Source organism: Chiloscyllium plagiosum, unplaced genomic scaffold, assembly GCF_037043375.1.
Source record: "Chiloscyllium plagiosum isolate Xiang-an unplaced genomic scaffold, Cpla_swu_hap1 HiC_scaffold_2, whole genome shotgun sequence".
In the NCBI taxonomy this organism is placed as follows: domain Eukaryota; kingdom Metazoa; phylum Chordata; class Chondrichthyes; order Orectolobiformes; family Hemiscylliidae; genus Chiloscyllium; species Chiloscyllium plagiosum.
Genome location: NW_028270140.1, coordinates 164,547,892 through 164,570,416, shown reverse-complemented (window position 1 = coordinate 164,570,416; position 22,525 = coordinate 164,547,892). Strand labels below are relative to the sequence as shown.

At 44.5% G+C, this 22,525-nt stretch overlaps 2 protein-coding genes across 2 annotated transcripts in view; one reads left to right on the top strand and one right to left on the bottom strand.

Moving 5' to 3' along the window:
* Positions 1 to 10,761, top strand: part of nup155 (nucleoporin 155) — a 206,695-nt gene extending 195,934 nt beyond the window's left edge. Inside the window, exons 32-36 of the mRNA XM_087975422.1 lie at positions 8,585 to 8,705; positions 8,791 to 8,901; positions 9,195 to 9,331; positions 9,959 to 10,065; positions 10,178 to 10,761. Coding sequence (XP_087831548.1) covers positions 8,585 to 8,705; positions 8,791 to 8,901; positions 9,195 to 9,331; positions 9,959 to 10,065; positions 10,178 to 10,316 — 615 coding nt within the window. The 3' untranslated portion in view covers positions 10,317 to 10,761. The remainder of the gene's footprint in view (positions 1 to 8,584; positions 8,706 to 8,790; positions 8,902 to 9,194; positions 9,332 to 9,958; positions 10,066 to 10,177) is intronic.
* Positions 10,762 to 12,888: 2,127 nt separating this feature from the next.
* LOC148152047 (uncharacterized) lies at positions 12,889 to 21,042 on the bottom strand. Its single transcript, XM_087994187.1, has 2 exons — positions 20,296 to 21,042; positions 12,889 to 13,434 (listed from the first exon to the last, which is right to left on the bottom strand). The coding sequence occupies exons 1-2, from the start codon at positions 20,950 to 20,952 to the stop codon at positions 12,889 to 12,891; spliced, it is 1,203 nt and encodes a 400-aa protein (XP_087850313.1). The 5' UTR covers positions 20,953 to 21,042.
* Positions 21,043 to 22,525: the final 1,483 nt, after the last annotated feature.

Genomic DNA, 22,525 nt, shown 5'->3' with positions numbered 1-22,525 from the left:
CGTCCCCAACTCAATTGTCTGAGCAATGAAGGCAAGCATGCCCAAAAACTGCCTTAACCACCCTGTCCACCTTTTGAAAAAACTATGTATCTGAAACCCTAGGTCTCCCTGCCAACCCAACCTCCACTCCCGGCACCTTCCCCTGCAACCGCAGGAGGTGCAAGACTGCGCCCACACCTCCCCCCTCACCTCCCTCCAAGGCCCCAAAGGAAACTTCCATATCCGCCACAGATTCACCTGCACCTCCACACACATCATCTATTGCATCCTCTGCACCCGATGTGGCCTCCTCTATATTGGGGAGACAGGCCGGCTACTTGGGGAGCGTTTCAGAGAACACCTCTGGGACACCCGGACCAACCAACCCAACCACCCTGTGGCTCAACACTTCAACTCCCCCTCCCACTCCACCAAGGATATGCAGGTCTTTGGACTCCTCCATCGCCAGACCACAACAACACGACGGTTGGAGGAAGAGCGCCTCATCTTCCGCCTAGGAACCCTCCAACCACAAGGGATGAACTCGGATTTCATCAGTTTCCTCATTTCCCCTCCCCGCACCTTGTCTCAGTCAAATCCATCGAACTCAGCACCTCCTTCCTAACCTGCAATCTTCTTCCTGACCTCTCCGCCCCCACCCCAGTCTGACCTATCACCCTCACCTTGACCTCTTTCCACCTATCACATTTCCGACGCCCCTCCCCCAAGTCCCTCCTCCCTACCTTTTATCTTAGCCTGCTGGACAAACTTTCCTCATTCCTGAAGAAGGGCTTATTCCCGAAACGTCGATTCTCCTGTTCCCTGGATGCTGCCTGACCTGCTGCGCTTTTCCAGCAACACATTTTCAGCTCCCTGCTTGACAGCACTACCCATGGCTCTGTCATTAACTGTGTAAGTCCTGCCCTTGTCCGTTTAACAAAATGCAATATCTCGTATTTATCCAAATTAAACTTTCATCTGTCAATCTTTGGCCCGTTGGCCTAATTATTCAAGATCTCTTTGTTATCTTCTTCACTGTTAATCAAAGAGAGAGAAATTTATCCTGGTCACTGACCACTGAGTATCAGAGAGTTGCTTATCCCAGTCACTGAACCTTGTGAGTATCACTCTGTGCGAAAGAATGCTTCCTCAAATCCCAATGAAACTTCCTGCCTTTCACCTTAAAATTATGACTCTAATTAGTGATATTTCAGGGGAGCAGCTGTTTTCATTCCACCCTGTCTGTGTCCCTCATCATATTCTATGTTCCTCAGTCAGGTGGTTCCTGCCCCCCACCTCAAAATCTGCTCAGCTCCAAAGAAAACAAAAGTTTATCTAGTCTCTCTTCACAACTAAACTACCCCATCGCAGGCAACATTCTGGTTAATTTCCTCTAATGCAATTATATACTTCATGTAGTGCGGTAACCAGAACTGCACAGGGTATCCAGCTGTGGCCCAACCAATGTTCTGTCCAGTTCCAACATAACGTCAATGTATTTATGATCTAAACCTTGACTGATTTAAAGGCAGGTTTCCCATTTACTGCCTTCACCATTCTTTTAAGCTGAGCCAGCTGAAGTAAACTCGGATGCTAGATTAGGGGGACAGATCAGTAAGAATAAAAGAAACAGCATGTTAGTTAAATAGGAAACAACTGCAGAATCCCAAAATGCGGAGGGATTTAGGTTTCCAGTGCATGAATCTCAAACTCTTGGTCTGCAGGTCCAGTACATAATCAAAAAGGCAAATAGAACCAATATCACTGTAGAAGGAGGCCATTTGACCCATCATGTCTACACTGGCTCCCAAAAAACAAACCCAGCTCATCCCGTTTTATATGAAATCCACAGCACTACTCTCAACCACTGCATCTGTTACTTTGTCTAAGAACTCAATTAAATTTGTCAGACATGACCTGTCCTTGACAAAGCCATGTTAATTGTAAAGTATTAACTTTTTCTTATTCATTTCTGGGATTTGGGTGTCGCTGGCTGGGCCAGCATTGATAGACCATCCCTATTTGCCCCTTGAGAAGGTGGTGGTGAGCTGCCTTCTTGAATCACTGTAGTCCATTTGCTGTGGATTGACCCACAATGACGGTAGAGAGGGAATTCCAAGATTTTGGCCCAACAGCTATGAAGGAACAGCGGTATATTTCCAAGTCAGGACGGTGAGTGGCTTGGTGGTGAGCTTGCAGGTTGTGGTGTTCCCAAGTACCTGTTGCCCTTGTCCTTCTAGATAGAAGTGGTCGGGGGTTTGGAAGGTGCTGTCGTAGGATCTTTGGTGAATTTCTGCAGTGCAAATTTGGAAATATTGCTTTCAATTTCTTCATCAAGTCATTAATATATATTGGAAACAGCTGGGGTCTCAGCACTGAACCCTGCGGCCTACCAACCAGTTCTCTACCCATGTCAGTACATTACGTCCAATACCATGAGCTTTAATTTTGCCAACTAGTGGGCGGCACGGTGGCACAGTGGTTAGCACTGCTGCCTCGCAGCGCCAGAGATCCGGGTTCAATTCCCGACTCAGGCGACTGACTGTGTGGAGTTTGCACGTTCTCCCCGTGTCTGCGTGGGTTTCCTCCGGGGGCTCCGGTTTCCTCCCACAGTCCAAAGATGTGCAGGTCAGGTGAATTGGCCATGCTAAATTGCCCGTAGTGTTAGGTAAAGGGGTAAATGTAGGGGTATGGGTGGGTTACGCTTCGGCGGGTCGGTGTGGACTTGTTGGGCCGAAGGGCCTGTTTCCACACTGTAAGTAATCTAATCTAATCTAATCTAATCTCTTGCATGAGCTCTTATCAAAAGTCTTTTGAAAGTTCAGATACACAACATCCACTGATTCACCCTTGTCCACTCTGCTGGTCACATCCTCAAAATATTCCAGAAGATTCAAAGTTTGTGAGAAGCTTTGTAGCTCGGGTGCTCGTTGCTGTGGTTCTGTTCGCCGAGCTGGAAGTTTTTGTTGCAAACGTTTCGTCCCCTGTCTAGGTGACATCCTCAGTGCTTGGGATCCTCCTGTGAAGCGCTTCTGTGGTGTTTCCTCCGGCATTTATAGTGGCCTGTCCCTGCCACTTCCGGTTGTCAGTTTCAGCTGTCCGCTGTAGTGGCCGGTATATTGGGTCCAGGTCGATGTGTTTGTTGATGGAGTTTGTGGATGAGTGCCATGCTTCTAGGAATTCCCTGGCTGTTCTTTGTTTGGCTTGCCCTATAATGGTAGTGTTGTCCCAGTCAAATTCATGTTGCTTGTCGTCTGCATGTGTGGCTACTAGGGATAGCTGGTCGTGTCGTTTCGTGGCTAGTTGATGTTCGTGGATGCGGATCGTTAGCATAATTGTGTACATTGTCTTGCTTGTGTTTATCACAGGGTAGTTCATCCTGGGTGTTTCCTTTTATCATATGGAGACATAGAAAGAAGAATATCCTAAATCTGATTTTGTTCATTCATGGGATGTACATGTCATTGGCTAATTTCATTTGTTTTATTATTGTTGCATGTCACAAGATACAGTGACAAGTATTGTTTTGCATGCTAACCCGACAAATCATACCTTACATCAGTACATGAGGATAATAGAACAGAGCATAAAATATGGTGATACAGTGGCAGAGAACTGGCAGAGAAAGATCAACTCTAGTACATGAGAATCTGTTCATAAGTCTGCTAACAGCAGGAAAGAAGCTGTTCTTGAATCTGTCTGTCTTTTCAAATCTTTGTGTCTTCTGTCCAATAGAAGACACTATAACTGGGGTAGGAGTGGTCTTTGATGATGTTGGTTTCTTTCCTGAGGCAGCAGGAAGTGTGGGCGGAGTCAGTGGCAGGAAGGCTGGTTTTTGTGGTGGACTGGGCTGCGTTCACAACTCTGTAATTTCTTGCAGGCCAGAGCAGTTGCCTACCAAGCTGTGGTGCATCTGGTTAGGATGCTTTCTATTGTGCACATATAAAACTTGTAAGCGTTATTGTGGACATGCCAAATTTTCTTCGCCTTCTGTCAAAATAGAGATGTTGGTGTGCTTTTTTGACTGTATTATTGACATGGATGGACTAGGATAGATTGTAGGTGATATTTATTCCTAGGAACTTGAAACTCTCAACCTCCTCTATCTCAGCATTGATACAGTCAGGGGTGTGTCCTCCATCCACTTCCTGAAGTCAATGACCAGCTCCTTTATTTTGCAAACATAGAGGGCAAGATTGCTTATACCATGCCACTGAGCTGTCTTCCTCCTGGTCTCTGTCTCATTATTTGAGAGTTGACTCACCAAGATGATGTCATTGGCAAACATGTAAATGGAGTTGGAGCAGAATTTGGCCATCCAGTTGTGAATGTATAAGGATATAGTAAGGGGCTGAGTAGGTAGCCTTCTGGGACCCTGGTGTTGAGGGTTATTGTGGAGAGGGTGCTGGCTGTCACTTCTCCTCACTGATTACAGTCTGTGTCTAGATGTTGAGAATCCAATTGAAAAGGAGGATCAGATTCTCGGATTTTGGAGATGAGTTTGGAGATGAGTTTGGAGATGAGTTTGGTGGGAATTATCATGTTGAAGGTTGAGCTAAAGTCAATAACTAGGAGTCTGACATAGGTGTCATTATCCAGATATTCCTGGCGGATGCCATCTGCCATGGACCTATTGCTTTCGGTAATGCTGGGCCAGCAGTAATTGCCTGTCCCAGTTGCCCTTGAGAAGGTGATGGTGAGTGCTGCCTTGAATCACTGCAATTCATGAACTGTCAGTAGACCCACACTGAAACAAGGGAGGCAATTCCAGGATTTTGACCAATTGACGGTGAAGGAATGGTTATATTTCCAAGTCAGGATGATGAGTGACTTAGAGGAAACTTGCTGTCATGGTATTATGGATTTACTCCCCTTGTCCTTCTGGATGGAAATGATCATGTGTTTTGAAGGTGCTGCCTAAGGGTTGTCTGCACGGCATCTTGTAGATGTGAACATGGTGGTAAAGTGACTGACTGGTATCACCCTCACAACGATCGGCTCGGCTCCCTGGTGTCACCGTCACAACGATCGGCTCAGCTCCCTGGTATCACCCTCACAACGATCGGCTCGGCTCCCTGGTATCACCGTCACAACGATCGGCTCAGCTCCCTGGTATCACCCTCACAACGATCGGCTCGGCTCCCTGGTATCACCCTCACAACGATCGGCTCAGCTCCCTGGTATCACCGTCACAACGATCGGCTCAGCTCCCTGGTATCACCGTCACAACGATCGGCTCAGCTCCCTGGTATCACCGTCACAACGATCGGCTCAGCTCCCTGGTATCACCGTCACAACGATCGGCTCAGCTCCCTGGTATCACCCTCACAACGATCGGCTCAGCTCCCTGGTATCACCGTCACAACGATCGGCTCAGCTCCCTGGTATCACCGTCACAACGATCGGCTCAGCTCCCTGGTGTCACCCTCACAACGATCGGCTCAGCTCCCTGGTATCACCGTCACAACGATCGGCTCAGCTCCCTGGTATCACCGTCACAACGATCGGCTCGGCTCCCTGGTATCACCCTCACAACGATCGGCTCGGCTCCCTGGTGTCACCGTCACAACGATCGGCTCGGCTTCCTGGTATCACCGTCACAACGATCGGCTCGGCTCCCTGGTATCACCCTCACAACGATCGGCTCGGCTCCCTGGTGTCACCGTCACAACGATCGGCTCGGCTCCCTGGTATCACCGTCACAACGATCGGCTCAGCTCCCTGGTATCACCCTCACAACGATCGGCTCAGCTCCCTGGTATCACCCTCACAACGATCGGCTCGGCTCCCTGGTGTCACCGTCACAACGATCGGCTCGGCTTCCTGGTATCACCGTCACAACGATCGGCTCGGCTCCCTGGTATCACCCTCACAACAATCGGCTCGGCTCCCTGGTGTCACCGTCACAACGATCGGCTCGGCTCCCTGGTGTCACCGTCACAACGATCGGCTCGGCTCCCTGGTGTCACCGTCACAACGATCGGCTCGGTTCCCTGGTGTCACCGTCACAACGATCGGCTCGGCTCCCTGGTATCACCGTCACAACGATCGGCTCGGCTCCCTGGTGTCACCGTCACAACGATCGGCTCGGCTCCCTGGTATCACCGTCACAACGATCGGCTCGGCTCCCTGGTGTCACCGTCACAACGATCGGCTCGGCTCCCTGGTATCACCGTCACAACGATCGGCTCGGCTCCCTGGTATCACCGTCACAACGATCGGCTCGGCTCCCTGGTATTACCCTCACAACGATCGGCTCGGCTCCCTGGTGTCACCGTCACAACGATCGGCTCGGCTCCCTGGTGTCACCGTCACAACGATCGGCTCGGCTCCCTGGTATCACCCTCACAACGATCGGCTCAGCTCCCTGGTTAGGGTTAAGTTTTTTGAGTATTGTTCTAGCCAGGCCCATCTCGGTATGTGGGGAGTATTCCATCATACTTTTGAACTTTGAGAATTCGGGAGGTGTTACCTTCTAGCATATAACCTGCTGTTATAGCCATAGTATGTCTGAGGCTGTGGCAGTTAAGATTTTGGGTGATTGAAACCCACAGGGTGTTGATATGGGGAATTCAACGATAGTAACAACATTGATGTCAAGGACAGTTTTTTTTTTTATTCATTCATGGAATGTAGGTTTTGATGTATGGGCCATCCCTAGTTCTCTTTGAGAAGGTCATGGTGAGCTGGTAGCATGTTATTTCTTACTACAAAGACCGCAGGAGGACTTGGGTAAGCAAGTTAATCTTGTGTTTATTTAAACAATCTCAGTCATAAAATGGCTTAACAGCATTCTGTCTGATACCCTTTCTCAACCCTGTCCCCCATTTGTCTAGTCCCTGTCACCCATTTGTCTTGGCTCTGTCTCTGAGTGTTGTTGGAGCACCTGAATCAGATGGATTGCACTGCTTCACGATAGGGACATATCACCACCTTCTTGAGGACAATTAAGAAGGAACAATAAGTGCCTGAATCTGTCAATTTCTTGATGCTTTGGAATGTGGGTAACAGGTAAAAGAGCAGCACCTGTAAAACACAGCCACAAGTGCAAAACCTGCTCCCACACCACCTCCTCACCTCCGTCCAAGGCCCCAAAGAATCCTCCACATCCGACAGAAATTTACCTGTACTTGAATTGAGTTGAATTTATTGTCACGTGTACCGAGGCACAGTGAAAAGCTTTGTCTTGCGAGCAATACAGGCAGATAACAAAGTAGCATAGATAGTAAATAATAGGTAAACAGCGGCAAAAACAAAAACACAGGGACAGGCGAATGTTAGAGCTTGTTGGGTGCACTCAGTATTCTAACAACAGTAGGGTAGAAACTGTTTAGAAACCGGCTGGTGCGTGTGTTCAGGTTTCTGTACCTTCTCCCCGATGGTAGAGGTTGTAGAAAAACATTGCCAGGGTGGGGTGGATCTTTGAGAATGCCGGCGGCCTTTCCCTGACAGTGGGCCTGGTAGATGGATTCTGGAGATGGGAGGTTGGCCTTTGTAATTGTCCGGGCCGAGTTCACCACTCTCTGTAACTGTCTCTAATCCTGAATGGTACAGTTGCCATACCAGGTAGTGATACATCCAGACAGAATGCTCTCAATGGTGCACCTATAAAAGTTGGCAAGGGTATTCACCATCATGCCAAATTTCTTCAGCTTTCTGAGGAAGAAGAGACTTTGTTGGGCCTTTGTAACCAGTGCGTCCACGTGAGTCCAACAAAGCTTGTTGTGGATAACCACTCCCAGGAGCTTGACACTCTTCACTCGTTCCACCTCTGTGCTGTTAATGTGTGGGGGGGGTGGTCTGAGTAACATCCCGCCAAAAGTCAATATTGAGTTCCTTGGTTTTGCTGGCATTGAGAGCTCGGTTGTTCTCAGTGCACCATTTTTCCAGGTCTTCCATCTCCTGTCTAAAATCTGTTTCGTCGCCATCTGAGATTGTACCCATTGCACCTGATGTGGTCTCCTCTACATTGGGGAGACAGGATGCCAAATTGAGGATCGTTTCAGAGAACATTTCTGGGGGACATGCACTAAACAACCACACCGCCCTGTGGCCAAACATTTTAACTCCCCCTACCTTATCCAGATCCAACCTTGCAACTCAGCACCGCCTTCTTGAGCTGTCCTACTTGTCCATCTTCCTTCCCACCTATCTGCTCCACCCTCCTCTCTGATCTATCACCTTCTCCCCCACTTTCATATTCCTATCGCATGCTCAGCTACCTTCCCCCTCATTTTCCGCCTCAGGAGTCAACAACCACATGGCCCGAACATTGAATTCACCAGTTTCCAAACCTTCTCTCCCCACCATTCCATCCCAAATCCAACCTCTCTGACTCAGCAGCGCTCTGTTGACCTGATGTACCTGTCCCACCATCCACTTCACACTTGACACCGACCTATCACAATCACCTACCTTCGCCCACCTATCGCCAGTCCATATACATGTCCACCAGCCTGGACTCCCCATTTATTCCTCAGGTGTTTTTTACTCTATGAAAGGGCAGAATGAAGAATAGGACAAAGGGAAGTTCTTTCACAACCAAATACTTTTCCCCAGTCCTGTATGATAACATTGTGTTGATTCTCTCCTCTGCTTTTCTCAGTTGTATGGAGAGTTTGCTGACCATTTCCGTCTCTCGGAGTGTAAGCTGGCTATCATCCATTGTGCAGGTCACTCAGACACCATCCTTGTGCAAACCCTTTGGCAAGAAATAATTGAGAAAGGTGAGTGTTGTGGGAAAGCTCAAATCTCCAGCCTTTCCATCTTTCTTTTCTGTTCCTCTGATTCTTTCTGTTCTTGTGTTTTCAGAATTGGCTGACAGCAGGTTGATGAGTTGCATGGACCGGATGCAGACCCTGAGTATGAAGCTTGTGTCTTTGGGAAAACTTTATGCAGGGACTCCTCGCTATTTTCCATTGGGTATGTATGTGTTATTAAATGGAGGCACTATATTTGTCACAGTACAGATGGAGATCCTTCGTCTCTGATAGAGATATTGTCTCTCTCAGGACAGTCTCCTAACCTCATCTCTTCTCCAACCCTGACTCTCTCCGCTTCCAATCTCATGCATGGACACGTATTAAATAGCTGGAATCCTATAACAAGCTATGGTTGGGATGGGAAGCTACTTTTGGAGCTGGAGAATTGAAGAAAGTGTCTGGAGTGAACTGGAGTTGGTGGATTATACATGGTTGTTCTCATTCCTTTTCTAGAGTTTTTGGTTCAGTACCTGGAACAGCAGTCCTGTGTGCTCAATTGGGACACTGGTTTTGTCACCTTCACCATGCAAGAGATTGGAATAACTTTACCCAGACTGCTTCAGGTGTATAATCAGCTCTTCAAGACGCGGGTAAGGCTGAATTGGAGAATAATTTTCTATTTATTCATTAGGAGGCGGGCTTTGCTGACTAAAAAAGCATCTACTGTCCATCTTAATCGTCCAGAGGGCAGTTAAGAGTCAACCAACATTGCTGTGAGCCTGAAGGCACATGTAGGCCAGGTCAGCTAAGGATGACAGACGGTGGTGGTAGAAGGCTGTTTGTGTGACTGGAAGCCAATATCTAGTGACGTACCAAAGGGTCCCTTATTGTTTGTAGATAAGAATATGATGGGGGTTGACAGTCATTTTGCTAATGACAGAAAAATCAGCTGTTTTGTTGACAGTGAGACCATTGTGGAATTTGAATCAATGCTGCTAGAATGTTAGCCTTCTGCATTACGAATTCTATGACATGACCACTGTGCCACCACCTCCATATCAGCAGTGTCCAAGGGAGTCAAATGTATGTCGATATTTTTGTTTTACCCCTATGAAGTATTTACGAGTGAGTGGTTGTGTTCCATGTGACGTTAGCTTGTGTGTTTACGTTTGTATTTGTCAATGTGCATGTGCCTATTTTCGGTGCTGCGGGTCATGGTTTTGAGAGGCTGTGGTTGCAGCTGCTATTTCTGACTTTCTCGTATGCTGTCTGTTTAGGATCCTTACTGGCAGCGGGTCAAAAAGCCTCTTCATTTGCTCGAGTGCATTCATGTCCTTCTCAGTGCCTATGTGCAGGAACCCAATAAAGTTCCAGCCCATGAGAGGTGAGTTTTATTCCTCTCGTGAAATGCAGAGTATTTTAGAGTGTTACATAAATGTTGAGAAGCTTACTCTGAGTGTGACAACTGGATCTTACAAAGTCTTCTTTTGTTACAGACGGCAATTCACCAATAGTTGCTTGGATGCAGTCGGCCGGTTCCTTGTTGAACTTCAGTCTATGAGCCCAACCAATACCTTACAGGCAACAATTGGAAATTTCAAATCATTGCAGGCTAAACTGGACCGCCTCCATTGATCCTTTCCCTTCACATACATACATATGTCCCTATACTATTATATTTCAGTTTTCTGTGCTTATTCCTTAGGTCCTCACTGTCATCTAATACGTGTTTGGCCTTCAAATTAATTTCTATTTCCCTTCTAGAAGTTGAAGTGTTCAGTCTGAACATGTTGATCACAGTCAGATGGACTCTGATATTGAGCAGTTTATCTGGAATAACACAGCTTAATAACAGGGACTTAATGAGCCCTCCTGTTTCAGGGATATTATTGAGAATTCCTTGCAAAGAAGAAATTCACCTTGTTACATAAAACTAACCTTGTTGCATTTAAGATACTGCACCAGGGAGAATGTCCTTTTCAATACACTTGTTTTTATGTATTTGATACACAAATTATTTCATTGTTTTAATGTAAAGTACTTTGCAGATGAGAAACTGAATAAAGGTATAATTGGATTATTTCAGGAGTGGGTTTGACATTGTTTGGTTTTAATCAAGGGCACTGATTCAATCTCTCTCACAGTCAGACACATATTTAGACAACTGCTCTCTTGCACTCTTACATGCTGCAGGATAGGACTTTGTTGCCAATAGGTTTACCACCAAGGAAAAACAAGCTTCATTTTACAGAAATATGGGAGCACAATCCTGTTCTGCTGTATCAATGTCCTGTCCTAAACACAGTTTAGAGGGAGTCTTATTCTATATCAACCTCTTGCTGTACCTATACTGTGAACCTGTCATATCATCTTATAGACCAAAAATGCCCATCAATCTGTAATGCCAAAAATCCACGACAATCTACACTAGTCACGCATTCCCACACTAGGCCCACAGCCTTGAATATTATGATATTTCAAGGGCTTATCCAAGTACTTTTTAAAGGTGGTGAGGTTTCTCGCCTCAACCATCCTCCCAGGCAGTGTGTACCAGTCCCCCGGTCCACTCTGGCTGGCAAAGTATTTCCTCAAATCCCCTCCAAACCTCCTACATTGCACTTCTCCTCTTGATCTTGGCACTTCAACTGAGGGGAACAGTTGCTCTCTATTCACACTATCACACCCAGGTCTCACCCTTCAACCTCCTTTGCTTCAAAGTAAACAATCTGAGCTGATCCAGCCTTTCTTGTAGTTAAAATGCTCCAACTGAGGCAGCCTTCTACACCAACCCCTCACCTCCCAAAGCACCAGTCCGGTCACATCCTCCCTACAATGTGCTGACTATAACCGTGCACAGTTATCCTAGCCAGATTGCTGGAGAGCACCAACATAATCTCTCTGCTCTTCTAACCTGTACCTTAACAGATAAAGATAAGCATCTGTTAAGGTTAACCCCTCTGTTAGTTGAACCAAACATCCAGAAAAGCTAATTTTTTTTTTTTTTAGATTAGATTACTTACAGTGTGGAAACAGGCCCTTCGGCCCAACAAGTCCACACCGACCCGCCGAAGCGTAACCCACCCATACCCCTACATTTACCCCTTTACCTAACACTACGGGCAATTTAGCATGGCCAATTCACCTGACTTGCACATCTTTGGAGTGTGGGAGGAAACCGGAGCACCCGGAGGAAACCCACGCAGACACGGGGAGAATGTGCAAACTCCACACAGTCAGTCGCCTGAGGCGGGAATTGAACCCGGGTCTCTGGCGCTGCGAGGCAGCAGTGCTAACCACTGTGCCACCGTGCCGCCCACTAATCTTGCCTTGTAATTTGCTAAAATATTAGTGTCAGAGAACTCACAAATTCCACTACTTAAATTTACTTTTTAACTCTAAAAGTGAACATTAAACAACTATTAACAACTCCAAGCCCCCCTTTCTCTGGACTGCTTATTATCTGCCTCCAACTCTATAACAATATGCTGTTCCAATAAGACACTTATTAAAATTACATCACCTTAATTTCAAACCATATAGCCGTTCTCGTCTTCTGTGACTTCACTCTTCAAGCTGCTGAATTCCCTGGCTTCTCGTCTTTCTTCTTACTGCGAGTATGTTTCATAGGAAAATATACCATTGATAGAGAGTGTTTCCTAATTTCTTGGAGAGCAAGATGTTAGATCCCCAGGCTTATCTGTCTTGATGGCTGTTGCTCTCTCTGACCAATTTTCAAATGGTCTGCATTTTATATCCCCCTCAACATCAGATGACCTCATTGGTTCGATGTTGGCAAACAATAAATTCAAACTCGATTGGGTTTTAGTATCCTGGGGCATAATTTAAACTTATTGACAACAATTTGAATTTAATCAAAGCAGCAACCAAAACTCAGGTATCCATTTCACAGCCAATGGTTACATATTTTTAATTTTCCAGTACACTCTGGAACTGCCATCTTGTCATAATAACAGGTGCTTGGAAGCTGTCAGTTCAGAACAGCATTCATTCTCTCTTAAAGGTACAATACACTCCTTCAACTTCATAACATTTTCCTCCTTGAGAAGAAAAGAACCATCCATAATGAAAATATTGCTTTTTTAATTCTAATTCTTAATCCCATTAAGATGAAATAATAGGTCATTAAGCTAAATTATACTTTTCATATTAGTTTCTGCACACATATAACATTGGAATCTGTCAAATCTTATCTACACTTTTTCTTAAACACAAATAATGTATCTGCTGTCACATTTTTACGACCCGCAACATGTATGATTTGTAAATTAAAAGTCTGTAACATAAGACTCCAATGAATAGTCTCATTTTTGTCTTTAAATATTTCCAAAAATGTAAGAGAACTATGGTCAGTGTACACAACTGTCTCCAAAACATTGTTCGTCATATAAACACTAAAATATTGTAAGGCCGGTACCAAACTCAATAATTCTTTATTGATGGTAGAGAATTTTCTCTGATAGGTGTTGAGTTTCTTTGAAAAGTAGCCAATTGGCTGTTCAAATCCATCATCATCTTCCTGGAACTGTACAGCTCCAACTCCTATATCACTAGCATCGTTTGCAACTTTGAAGGATTTCACAAAATTAGGTGCAGCTAAACCTGGTGTGGTGGTTAATACTGCTTCTAAATTCGCAAATGCTTCCTCGCATTGTTTGTCCACTGAAAATTTGTGTTGTTCATTTAGTAAATCTGTTAGCGATGTCACCACACTGCTGAAGTTTGGAACAAATGTCTGGTAGAATCCGCTTAGTCCCAAACATAGAAGCACCTCTTTCTTTCACGTTGGTCGTGCAAATTCCTTATTGGCCTTTGCCTTCACGTTCCTTGGGGTCAACCTTCCATGCCCAATGTTTTGTCCCAAGAACATCACCTCTGACCTTGAGAATTCTGTTTTCTTTCAGTTTGTTACCAGTTTTGCTTCTCTTAATCGTTCAAAGTGCTGATTGTACCATGTGATCTTTCCATGACTTGCTAAAGATCACTACATCATCCAGATAAACTGCCCAGTTTGTTAATTCAGCCACAACTCTGTTGGTGCATCTTTGCAATGTGGCTGGTGCATTCTTCATTCCAAAGGGCATCACTTTGAATTGACCTATCCCATTTGGGGTTACGAATGCAGAAACTTTCGCTTTCTCTGGTAAAGGTACCTGCCAATAACCATGCAGTAAGTCCAACTTGGTGATGTAAGTGGCTTGTCCAACGTTATCTATACAGTCCTCCAATCTTGGTATGAGTCTGATCTTGTATGGCATTGACCTTCTGATAATCAACACGAAATCGTTGAGTCCTGTTACGCTTGGGAACTAACGCGATCTGACTTGGTTCGATGATGTCTTCATTGAATCTCGCATCCACTTCCTTCTGGATCTGCGTGGCTCTGAGAAGATTAAGCCTGTAGGGGTGATGTTTTATACTTCCACCTCATGCACAATAGTATTAGCCCTCCCCATCTTATTCCTGCATATGTCCTCATATGGTTGCCACAAACCTTTCAATTCTGTTCTTTGCTCCTGAGACAGCTCACGAACCTGTCCCACTCCTCAAGGACTTCATCATTGTTTAACGTATTTTGAGGCACATCAAACTCCATGACACCTGGATTTGATTCCTCACTCGACAGGGCAGTAACTAACACCTGCTTCTCCAGTTCCCTGTCTCTATTTCGTTGAACATAGAATGTTACAGCTCAGTACAGGCCCTTCAGTTCTCAATATTGTGCCGACCTGTGAAACCAATCTGAAGCCTATCCATCCTACACTATTCCATTTTCATCCAGTTGTTTATCCAATGACTATTTAAATGCCCTTAAAGTTGGCAAGTCTACTACTGTTGCAGGCAGAGCGTTCAATGCCCTACTACTATCTCAGTAAAGAAGCTACCTCCGACATCTGTCCTATATCTATCACCCCTCAATTTAAAGCTCTGTCCCCTTGTGCTAGCCATCACCATCCGAGGAAAAAGGCTCTCACTGTCCACCCTATCTAACCCTTTGATTATCTTATATTTCTCAATTACGTCACCTCTCAACCTTCTCTCCAACGAAAAGAGCCTCAAGTCCCTCAGACTTTCCTTGTAAGACTTTCCCTCCATACCAGGCAACATCCTAGTAAATCTCCTCTGAATCCTTTCCAAAGTTTCCACATCCTTCCTATAATGTGGTGACCAGAACTGTACGCAATACTCCCAAGTGTGGCAGCACCAGAATTTTGCCACCTCTCAGCCTGGCTCTGCAGCTCATATATATCCCTCTGTAACCCACAACATCCTTCGGCATTGTCCACAACTCCACCGATCTTAGTGTCATCCACAAATTTACTAACTCATCCTTCTCCGCTCTCATCCAGGTCATTTATAAAAATGACATACAGCAGTGGCCCCAAGACAGATCCTTGCTGTCCACTGTTAGCAACTGAACTCCAGGATGAACATTTCCCATCAACCACCACCCTAGGGAATCTAATCTAAAAATCTTTGTCTTTCAGCTGGTCAATTTCTAGTCCAAACCGCTAAATCACCTTCAATCCCATGCCTCTGTATTTTATGCAATAGCCTACCTTGGAGAACCTTATCAAATACCTTACTAAAATCCATATACGCCACACCAACTGCTTTACCCTCATCCACCTGTTTTATCACCTTCTCAAAGAACTCAATAAGGTTCGTGAGGTACGACCTACCCTTCACAAACCCATGTTGACTATCCCTAACCAACTTATTCCCCTCGAGATGATTATAAATCCTATCTCTTATAACCTTTTCCAACACTTTACCCACAACCGAAGTAAGGCTCACTGGTCGATAATTACCAGAGTTTTCTCAACTCCCCTTCTTGAACAAGGGAACAGCATTTGCTATCCTTCAATCTTCTGGCACTATTCCTGTAGACAATGACAACATAAAGATCAAAACCTAAGGCTCTGCAATCTCCTCCCTGGCTTCCCAGAGAATCCAAGGATAAATCCCATCCAGCCCAAGGGTTTATCTATTTTTACACTTTCCAGAATTGTTAACACCTCCTCCTTGTGAACTTCAATCCCATCTAGTCTAGTAGCTTGTATCTCAGTGTTCTCCGTGACATCTCTTTTTCCAGTGTGAATACTGACGAAAAATATTCATTTAGCTCTTCCCCTATGTCCTCTGACTCCACACACAACTTCCTACTACTGTCCTAGTCTTACTCTAGTCATTCTTTTATTCCTGATGTACCTGTAGAAAGCCTTAGGGTTTTCCTTGATCCTATCTGCCAGCGATTTCTCATGTCCCCTTATTGATATGGATTTCAGTAAGGCATTTGATAAGGTTCTCCTCTCTCTTTAAGTCTTTCATGGCTAACGTGTAACTCTCAAGTGCCCTAACTGAGCCTTCACGTCTGAAAATAACATAAGCCGCCTTAGAACATTGAACAATACAGCGTAGAACAGGTCCTTCGGCCCTCAATGTTGCGCCAACCTGTGAACTATTCTTGTCCCCCTACACTATCCCAAAATCGTCCATGAACTTATCTAAGGAGTGTTTAAATCTCCCTAATGTGGCTGAGTTGACTACATTAGCATGTAGGGCATTCCACGCCCTTACCACTCTCTGCGTAAAGAACTTGCCTCTGACATCTGTCTTAAATCTATCACCCCTCAATTTGTAGTTATGCCCCCTCGTACAAGCTGATGTCATCATTCCTAGCCTTCTTCCTCTTGACGAGATTCAACTTCCTTAGTAAACCACGGTCCCTCACACGACCACTTCCTCCCTGCCTGACAGTTATATACTTATTAAGGACCTGCAGTAGCTGTTCCTTGAATAAGCTCCAGATTCCAACCCCTGCAGTTTCCTTCCCCATCCTATGTGTCCTAAATCTTGCCTAATTGCATCATAATTTCCTTTCCCCCAGCTATAACTCTCACCTTTTCCATTGCTAAAGTAAACATAACCAAAGTGCTCACCTACCTCCAAATCTAACACCATGCCTGATTCATTACACTTTACCAAATCCAAGTGGCCTTGCCCCTTGTTGGCCTATCTACTTACTGTCAGGAAACATTCCTGCACACATTGGATAAAAACTGACCCATCTAAATTACTCAAACTATAGTATTCCCAGTCAATATTTGGGAAGTTAAAGCGCCCCATAACAGCTATCCTGTTACTCCCGCTCCTATCAAGAATCATCTTTGCTATCCTGTCCTCTACATCTCTGGACCTATTCAGAGCCCTATAGAAAGCTCCCAATAGGGTGACCTCTCCATTCCTGTTTCTAATCTCAATCCGTACTCCCTCAGTAGACGAGTCCTCAAACGTCCTTTCTGCCACTGTAATGCTGTCCTTGATTAACAATGCCACACCTCCCCTTCTTTTACCATCTTCTCTGTTCTTACTGAAACATCTAAATCCCGGAACCTGCAACAGCCATTCCTGTCCCTGCTCTGTCCATATGTCCAAAATGGCCACAACATCGAAGACCCAGGTACCAACCCATGCTGCAAGTTCACCTACCTTATTCCGGATGCTCGTGGCGTTGAAGTAGAGACACTTCAAACCAACTTCTTGCTTGCTGGTGCCTTCTTGCAACCTTGAAACCTTAGTTCTGACCTCACTCCTCTCAATCTCCTGTATACTTGATCCACAATTTAGGTTCTCCGCTGAATTAGTTTAAACCCACCTGACGAGCATTAGCAAATCCAGCCCCGGTACCTCTCTGATTCAATTGAAGACCGTCCTGTTTGTAGAGGTCCCACCTATCTCAGAAAGAGCCCCAATTATCCCGGAATCCAAACCCCTTCCTCCCTGGAGCCACGTGTTCAACTCCCCTCTCCCTATCCCTCGCCTCACTAGCATGAGGCACGGGCAACGAACCAGAGATGATAACTGTTTGTTCTAGCTCTAAGCCTCCTTCCTAGCTCCCTGAATTTCTGCCTTAAATCCCCATCCCTTTTCCTATCTATGTCGTTGGTGACTATCTGGATTGCAACTTGTTCCCCCTCCCCCTCAATGATACCGGAAACAAGATCAGAGACATCACAAACCCTGGCACCTGGGATGCAACACACCAGCTGTGAGTCCCTCAGGGATGCATTCTGATTCATTTTCTGACTATATAGTCTCACCTTTCTGTTATAAGTCCATTAGCCTTGACCCTCCACCTGTTTAGGGTTTTCCTATACCATTACATCAAACAGGGTGTCAGCTAGCTAAACCTCAATCCCTTCATCTTTCTGTTTAGTTTTTGCTTCTTGCTGTGACATACAACAGTGGGATCTTGTTACAACACAGTCTGGAAAATTCCCAGGGTATTTTTCTTTGAACTCCTCAATTTCCTGGTCTTCCTTTGGCTTCTCTACAACAAGGGGTGTCACTCCCACCTTGGATCTCGCTAAATCGTTCCCAAGAACAATCTGTATTCCTGGAACTTACACTGTCAATCACCCACTGTTACTTCACTAGTTTTGATTTAGCTCTCCAATGCTAAATGTTTGTCCATCTATTCCACAAATTACCAGTCTCTCAGGTAACATGTCAGAAAGAGTGCAAATACATTCATCTCTTACTATTAGAGACTGATTAGCTCCCGTATCTCTCAAAATTGTAACTTTTTTCCCTTCTCCCCCTGTTTTTCCTGAGTAAACTTTACCCACAGAGGTTAAGTCTTTATTAGAGGTGGGGCACTAATTTAATACCCAGCCCCTGCCTAGACTGTGCACTCTCCTGCATTTGGAGACGCCGGTGTTGGACTGGGGTGTAAAGTTATAAAATACACAACACTAGGTTATAGTCCAACAGATTTTTTTGGAAGCACTAGCTTTCCGAGCGCTGCTCCTTCATCAGGTGGTTGTGGAGGACACAATTGTAAGACACAGAATTTATAGCAAAAGTTTACAGTGTGACGTAACAGAAATTATATGTTGAAAAAGACCTGGATTGTTTAAGTCTTCTGTTAAGTCCTTGACTACTTCCACTATTCCCACTGGCTTAACTTCTTTTCCCACATCTTTTCCCACAATGCCTTTCTTCAATGACTAGCACTTCATGTCCCCACGTTACCACAATGAAAACACCTGAGGCCTTTTACCTCTTTTTCAGCCTCTTGGGCTGCTTTTTCCACCTGTGGTAAATTATTTCCAGTGTGGCCTACACTTTGTAGTGTGGGACCTTCCTTTCTCCGAATTTCTATCCCTCGCAGGATTAAATTCCTGTCAGTAGCTAAATTTCACCTTACGCACCAATGAATATTTATCTGCCGTCTCTGCTACACTTCTCAATTTTTGAGCTTTCTGTTCATCCACATGAATTCTTATCATCTCTGGGAGTTTTTAAGCTCCTCCAGCAGAATAATCTCTCAGAGTCTCATAGGTCTTATCTATTTTTAAGGCACTCAAATCTATCAAAATTAATATGTTTAATTCTTTTGAACACAACGTGAGTCTGACCTGGTTACTTCTTTATGTTTCTGAACCGCTGTCTATACGCGTCTGGTACCAATTCATAGACACTCAAAATAGCCTGTTTGACATCTGCATAATCTCTGCTCCCCCCTCATCTGACAGCACTGCAAATACCTCACTGGCTCTGCCTACCAGCTTAGCCTGAACAGGCATTACTCTCAAATTCTCTGGCCACTTCATCTGCCTAGCCAATTTTTCAAATAAAATAAAGAAGGCTTCAACATCTTTTTCATCAAAATGTGGCAATGTTTTAACATATTTGTGTACATCACTATATTGTCTCTTCATTTCCATCCTGATAAACTGACTTTCCTGACTAATTCGCAATGTCTGAAGTTCAAATTCTCTCCCTTTCTCTTTCTTTTCTCTCTTTTTTTCTTTGCTCAGCTAAGAACCTTCTCTCCCTTTCTTTTCCCTCTAACATGGCTCTTCTTTCCCTTTCTTTATCTTCTAAATCCATTTGCCTAAATTGTAATTTCAGGTTTTCTAACTCTACTGCACTTGTCTGTTTCTCTGATACACCTAAGTGCTTGACCGACTCCCATTACAATTTCAGCTTTCCTTTTGTCCCTGGTTAAACCCAATTCTAACCTAAGTCTTTCCTCTATTTTTCTAAACTTACTTGACAAATTTGAGAAGCATCTTCAAACTCCAGAACCTCTTCAGCAATCTTAAAAGCTATTTCCCTCACTTTTAATTTAATGAGCCACAACTAACCAAAATTAAACAAATTTTCCCACCAACGTTTTATTTAAAGATCATGGACACTAATCGACAAGTGTTTAAATTCTCTGGAATCTTTTGTACCCCGAATCTGTTCAAATCTCAGGATGTAAGTTTGTTCACTGAGTCAGTAGGGTTGTTCTCAGATGTTTCGTCACCATGCCAGGTAACATCAGTGAGCCTCCGGTGAAGCACTGGTGTTCTGTCCCTTTTTGTATTTGTGTGTCTTGGTCTGTTACGGTGGGTGATATCATTTCCAGTTCTGTTTCCAGAGGTTGGTAAATGGGGTCCAAATCAATGTGTTTATTGATGGAGTTCCAGTTTGAATGCCAGGCCTCTAGGAATTCTCGCGTGTGTCTCTGTTTAGCCTGCCCCAGGATGGATGTGTTGTCCCAGTCGAAGTGGTGTCCTCCTCTATCTGTATGTAAGGATACTTGTGATAGCTGGTCTTGTCTTTCAGTGGCTAGTTGGTGTTCGTGTATCCTGGTGGCTCGTTTCCTGCCTGTCTGTCCGATGCAGTGTTTGTTAGAGTCCTTGCACAGTATCTTGTAAATGACGTTCGATTTGTTGGTTATTGGTACAGGGTCCTTTAGGTTCATCAGGAGCTGTTTCAGTCTGTTGGTAAGTTTGTGGGCTACCATGATGCCAAGGGGTTGGGGTATTCTGGTAATCATCTCCGAGATGTATGGAATTGTGGCTCGAGTTTCTGGGTGTGTTGTGTCTTCTTGTTTGGGTTTGCTATTTAAGAATTGGCAGACTGTGTTTATCGGGTACTCATTGTTCTTGAATATGCCGTATAGGTATTTTTCTTCTGCTGCTCGTGGTTCCTCGGTACTGCAGTGTGTTGTGGCCCGTTTAAATAATGTCCTGATGCAGCTCTGTTTGTGGGTGTTGGGATGATTGCTCCTGTAGTTAAGTATCTGGTGTGTGTGTGTTGCTTTCCTGTAGACGCCGGTCTGCAGTTCTCCATTAACTGTTTGTTCTACTATAACATCTAGGAATGGGAGTCTGTTATTATTCTCTTTCTCTTTGGTGAAATTTATGTCAGTAAGGATGTTGTTAAAGATATTGTAGATTTCCTCTAATTTCATTTTGTGATGGGTTGGGTTGGATCGTGGAAAGGGCTCTGCATTACTGCTTCTGCTAAGAATCCTGATATTGGTGATCCCTTTGAGTGTCCTATTGACTTATTTGTTGGTCTTGCATTGAAGGTGAGGTTACTAGAGAGACTCGAACAAAAAACTGTGGGTCCACCATGTGGATGACACCTTTGACATCATGAAACGGAACAAATTAGAGGAAACTTACAACATTATCAACAACATCCTTACTGACACAAATCTCAGACCTGAGCCCCCCAAACTGTTATGACACGGCGGTAAACCCCTCTGTTAATTAAACCGAACACCCAGAAAAGCTCGCCTCGCCTTGTTAAAGTATGAGTGACAGAGAACTCACAAATTCCACTGTTTAAAGAAAATCACATCAATTTATTTTTTAACTCTAAAAGTGAACATTAAACAACTATTCACAGTTCTAAGCCCCCTTTTCTCTAACTGCTTATTATCTGCCTCCAACTGTATAACAACATGCTGTTCCAACAAGGCACATTAACATTACACCACATGAATTTCAAAACCACACAGCCGCTATTATCTTCTGTGTCTGTCTGTCTTCTGGCTGAAGATCTCCCTGGGTCATCGTCTTGTTTTTTACAGCGAAATACATTTCATAGGAGAAGGTTCCTTTGATAGAGAGTGTTTCCTCATTTCTTGGAGAGCAAGATGTTAGATCCCCAGGCTTATCTGTCTCGGTGGCAGTTGCTCTCTCTGACCAATTTTCAAACGGTCTGTGTTTTATACCCCCAACATCGGATCATCTCATTGGTTCGATGTTGGCAAATCAATAAGTTCAAACTCATTTGGGGTTTAGTATCCCTGGGGCATAATTTAAACTGGTTAAATTCAGATTGTTCTCAAAACAGCAACCAAAACTCAGGTATCCATTTCACAGCCAAATATTACATATTTTCAACTTTCCAGGACACCCAGGGACTGCCAGGTGCTTATAATCTCTCAGTTCAGAATAGCTCTCAAAGGAACAGTGCATGCCTTCAATATTATAACACATCCCATATGCCTTCTTAACTGTCCAGTCATCTTCAGGTATCCGTGGACGAGCTCCCCAAGGTCTCTCTATTCCTCTGATGGTGTCCTATCATTCATTCAGTACTCCTTTTCTTGTTAATTTTTTATAAAGTGCGTCACCTTACCTATTAGAAAGGAGACCAGAATTGCACCCCATATTCCAACAGTGGCCTAACCAAAGTCCTGTACAGCTGCAACATGACCTCCCAACTCCTATACTCAATTCACTGACCAATACAGGCAAGCATACCAAATGCCGCCTTCACTATCCTGTCTACCTGGGACTCTACTTTCAAGGAACTGTGAACCTGCACCAAGAGTTTATGTAAAATTGGTCACTTTGATCAATTCATTCACTATCGCTGTAGCTTACTTCTCTTAGGATCCTAGGTTGTGAGCCATCAGATCCAGGGAACATATTCACCTTTTGACCCCATTAGTTTGCCTTTTAGTGCTTCTCTAATGATGGCACTTAATTCCTTCCCCATATTCTTTAGCATTATGGGATGTTTGAAGT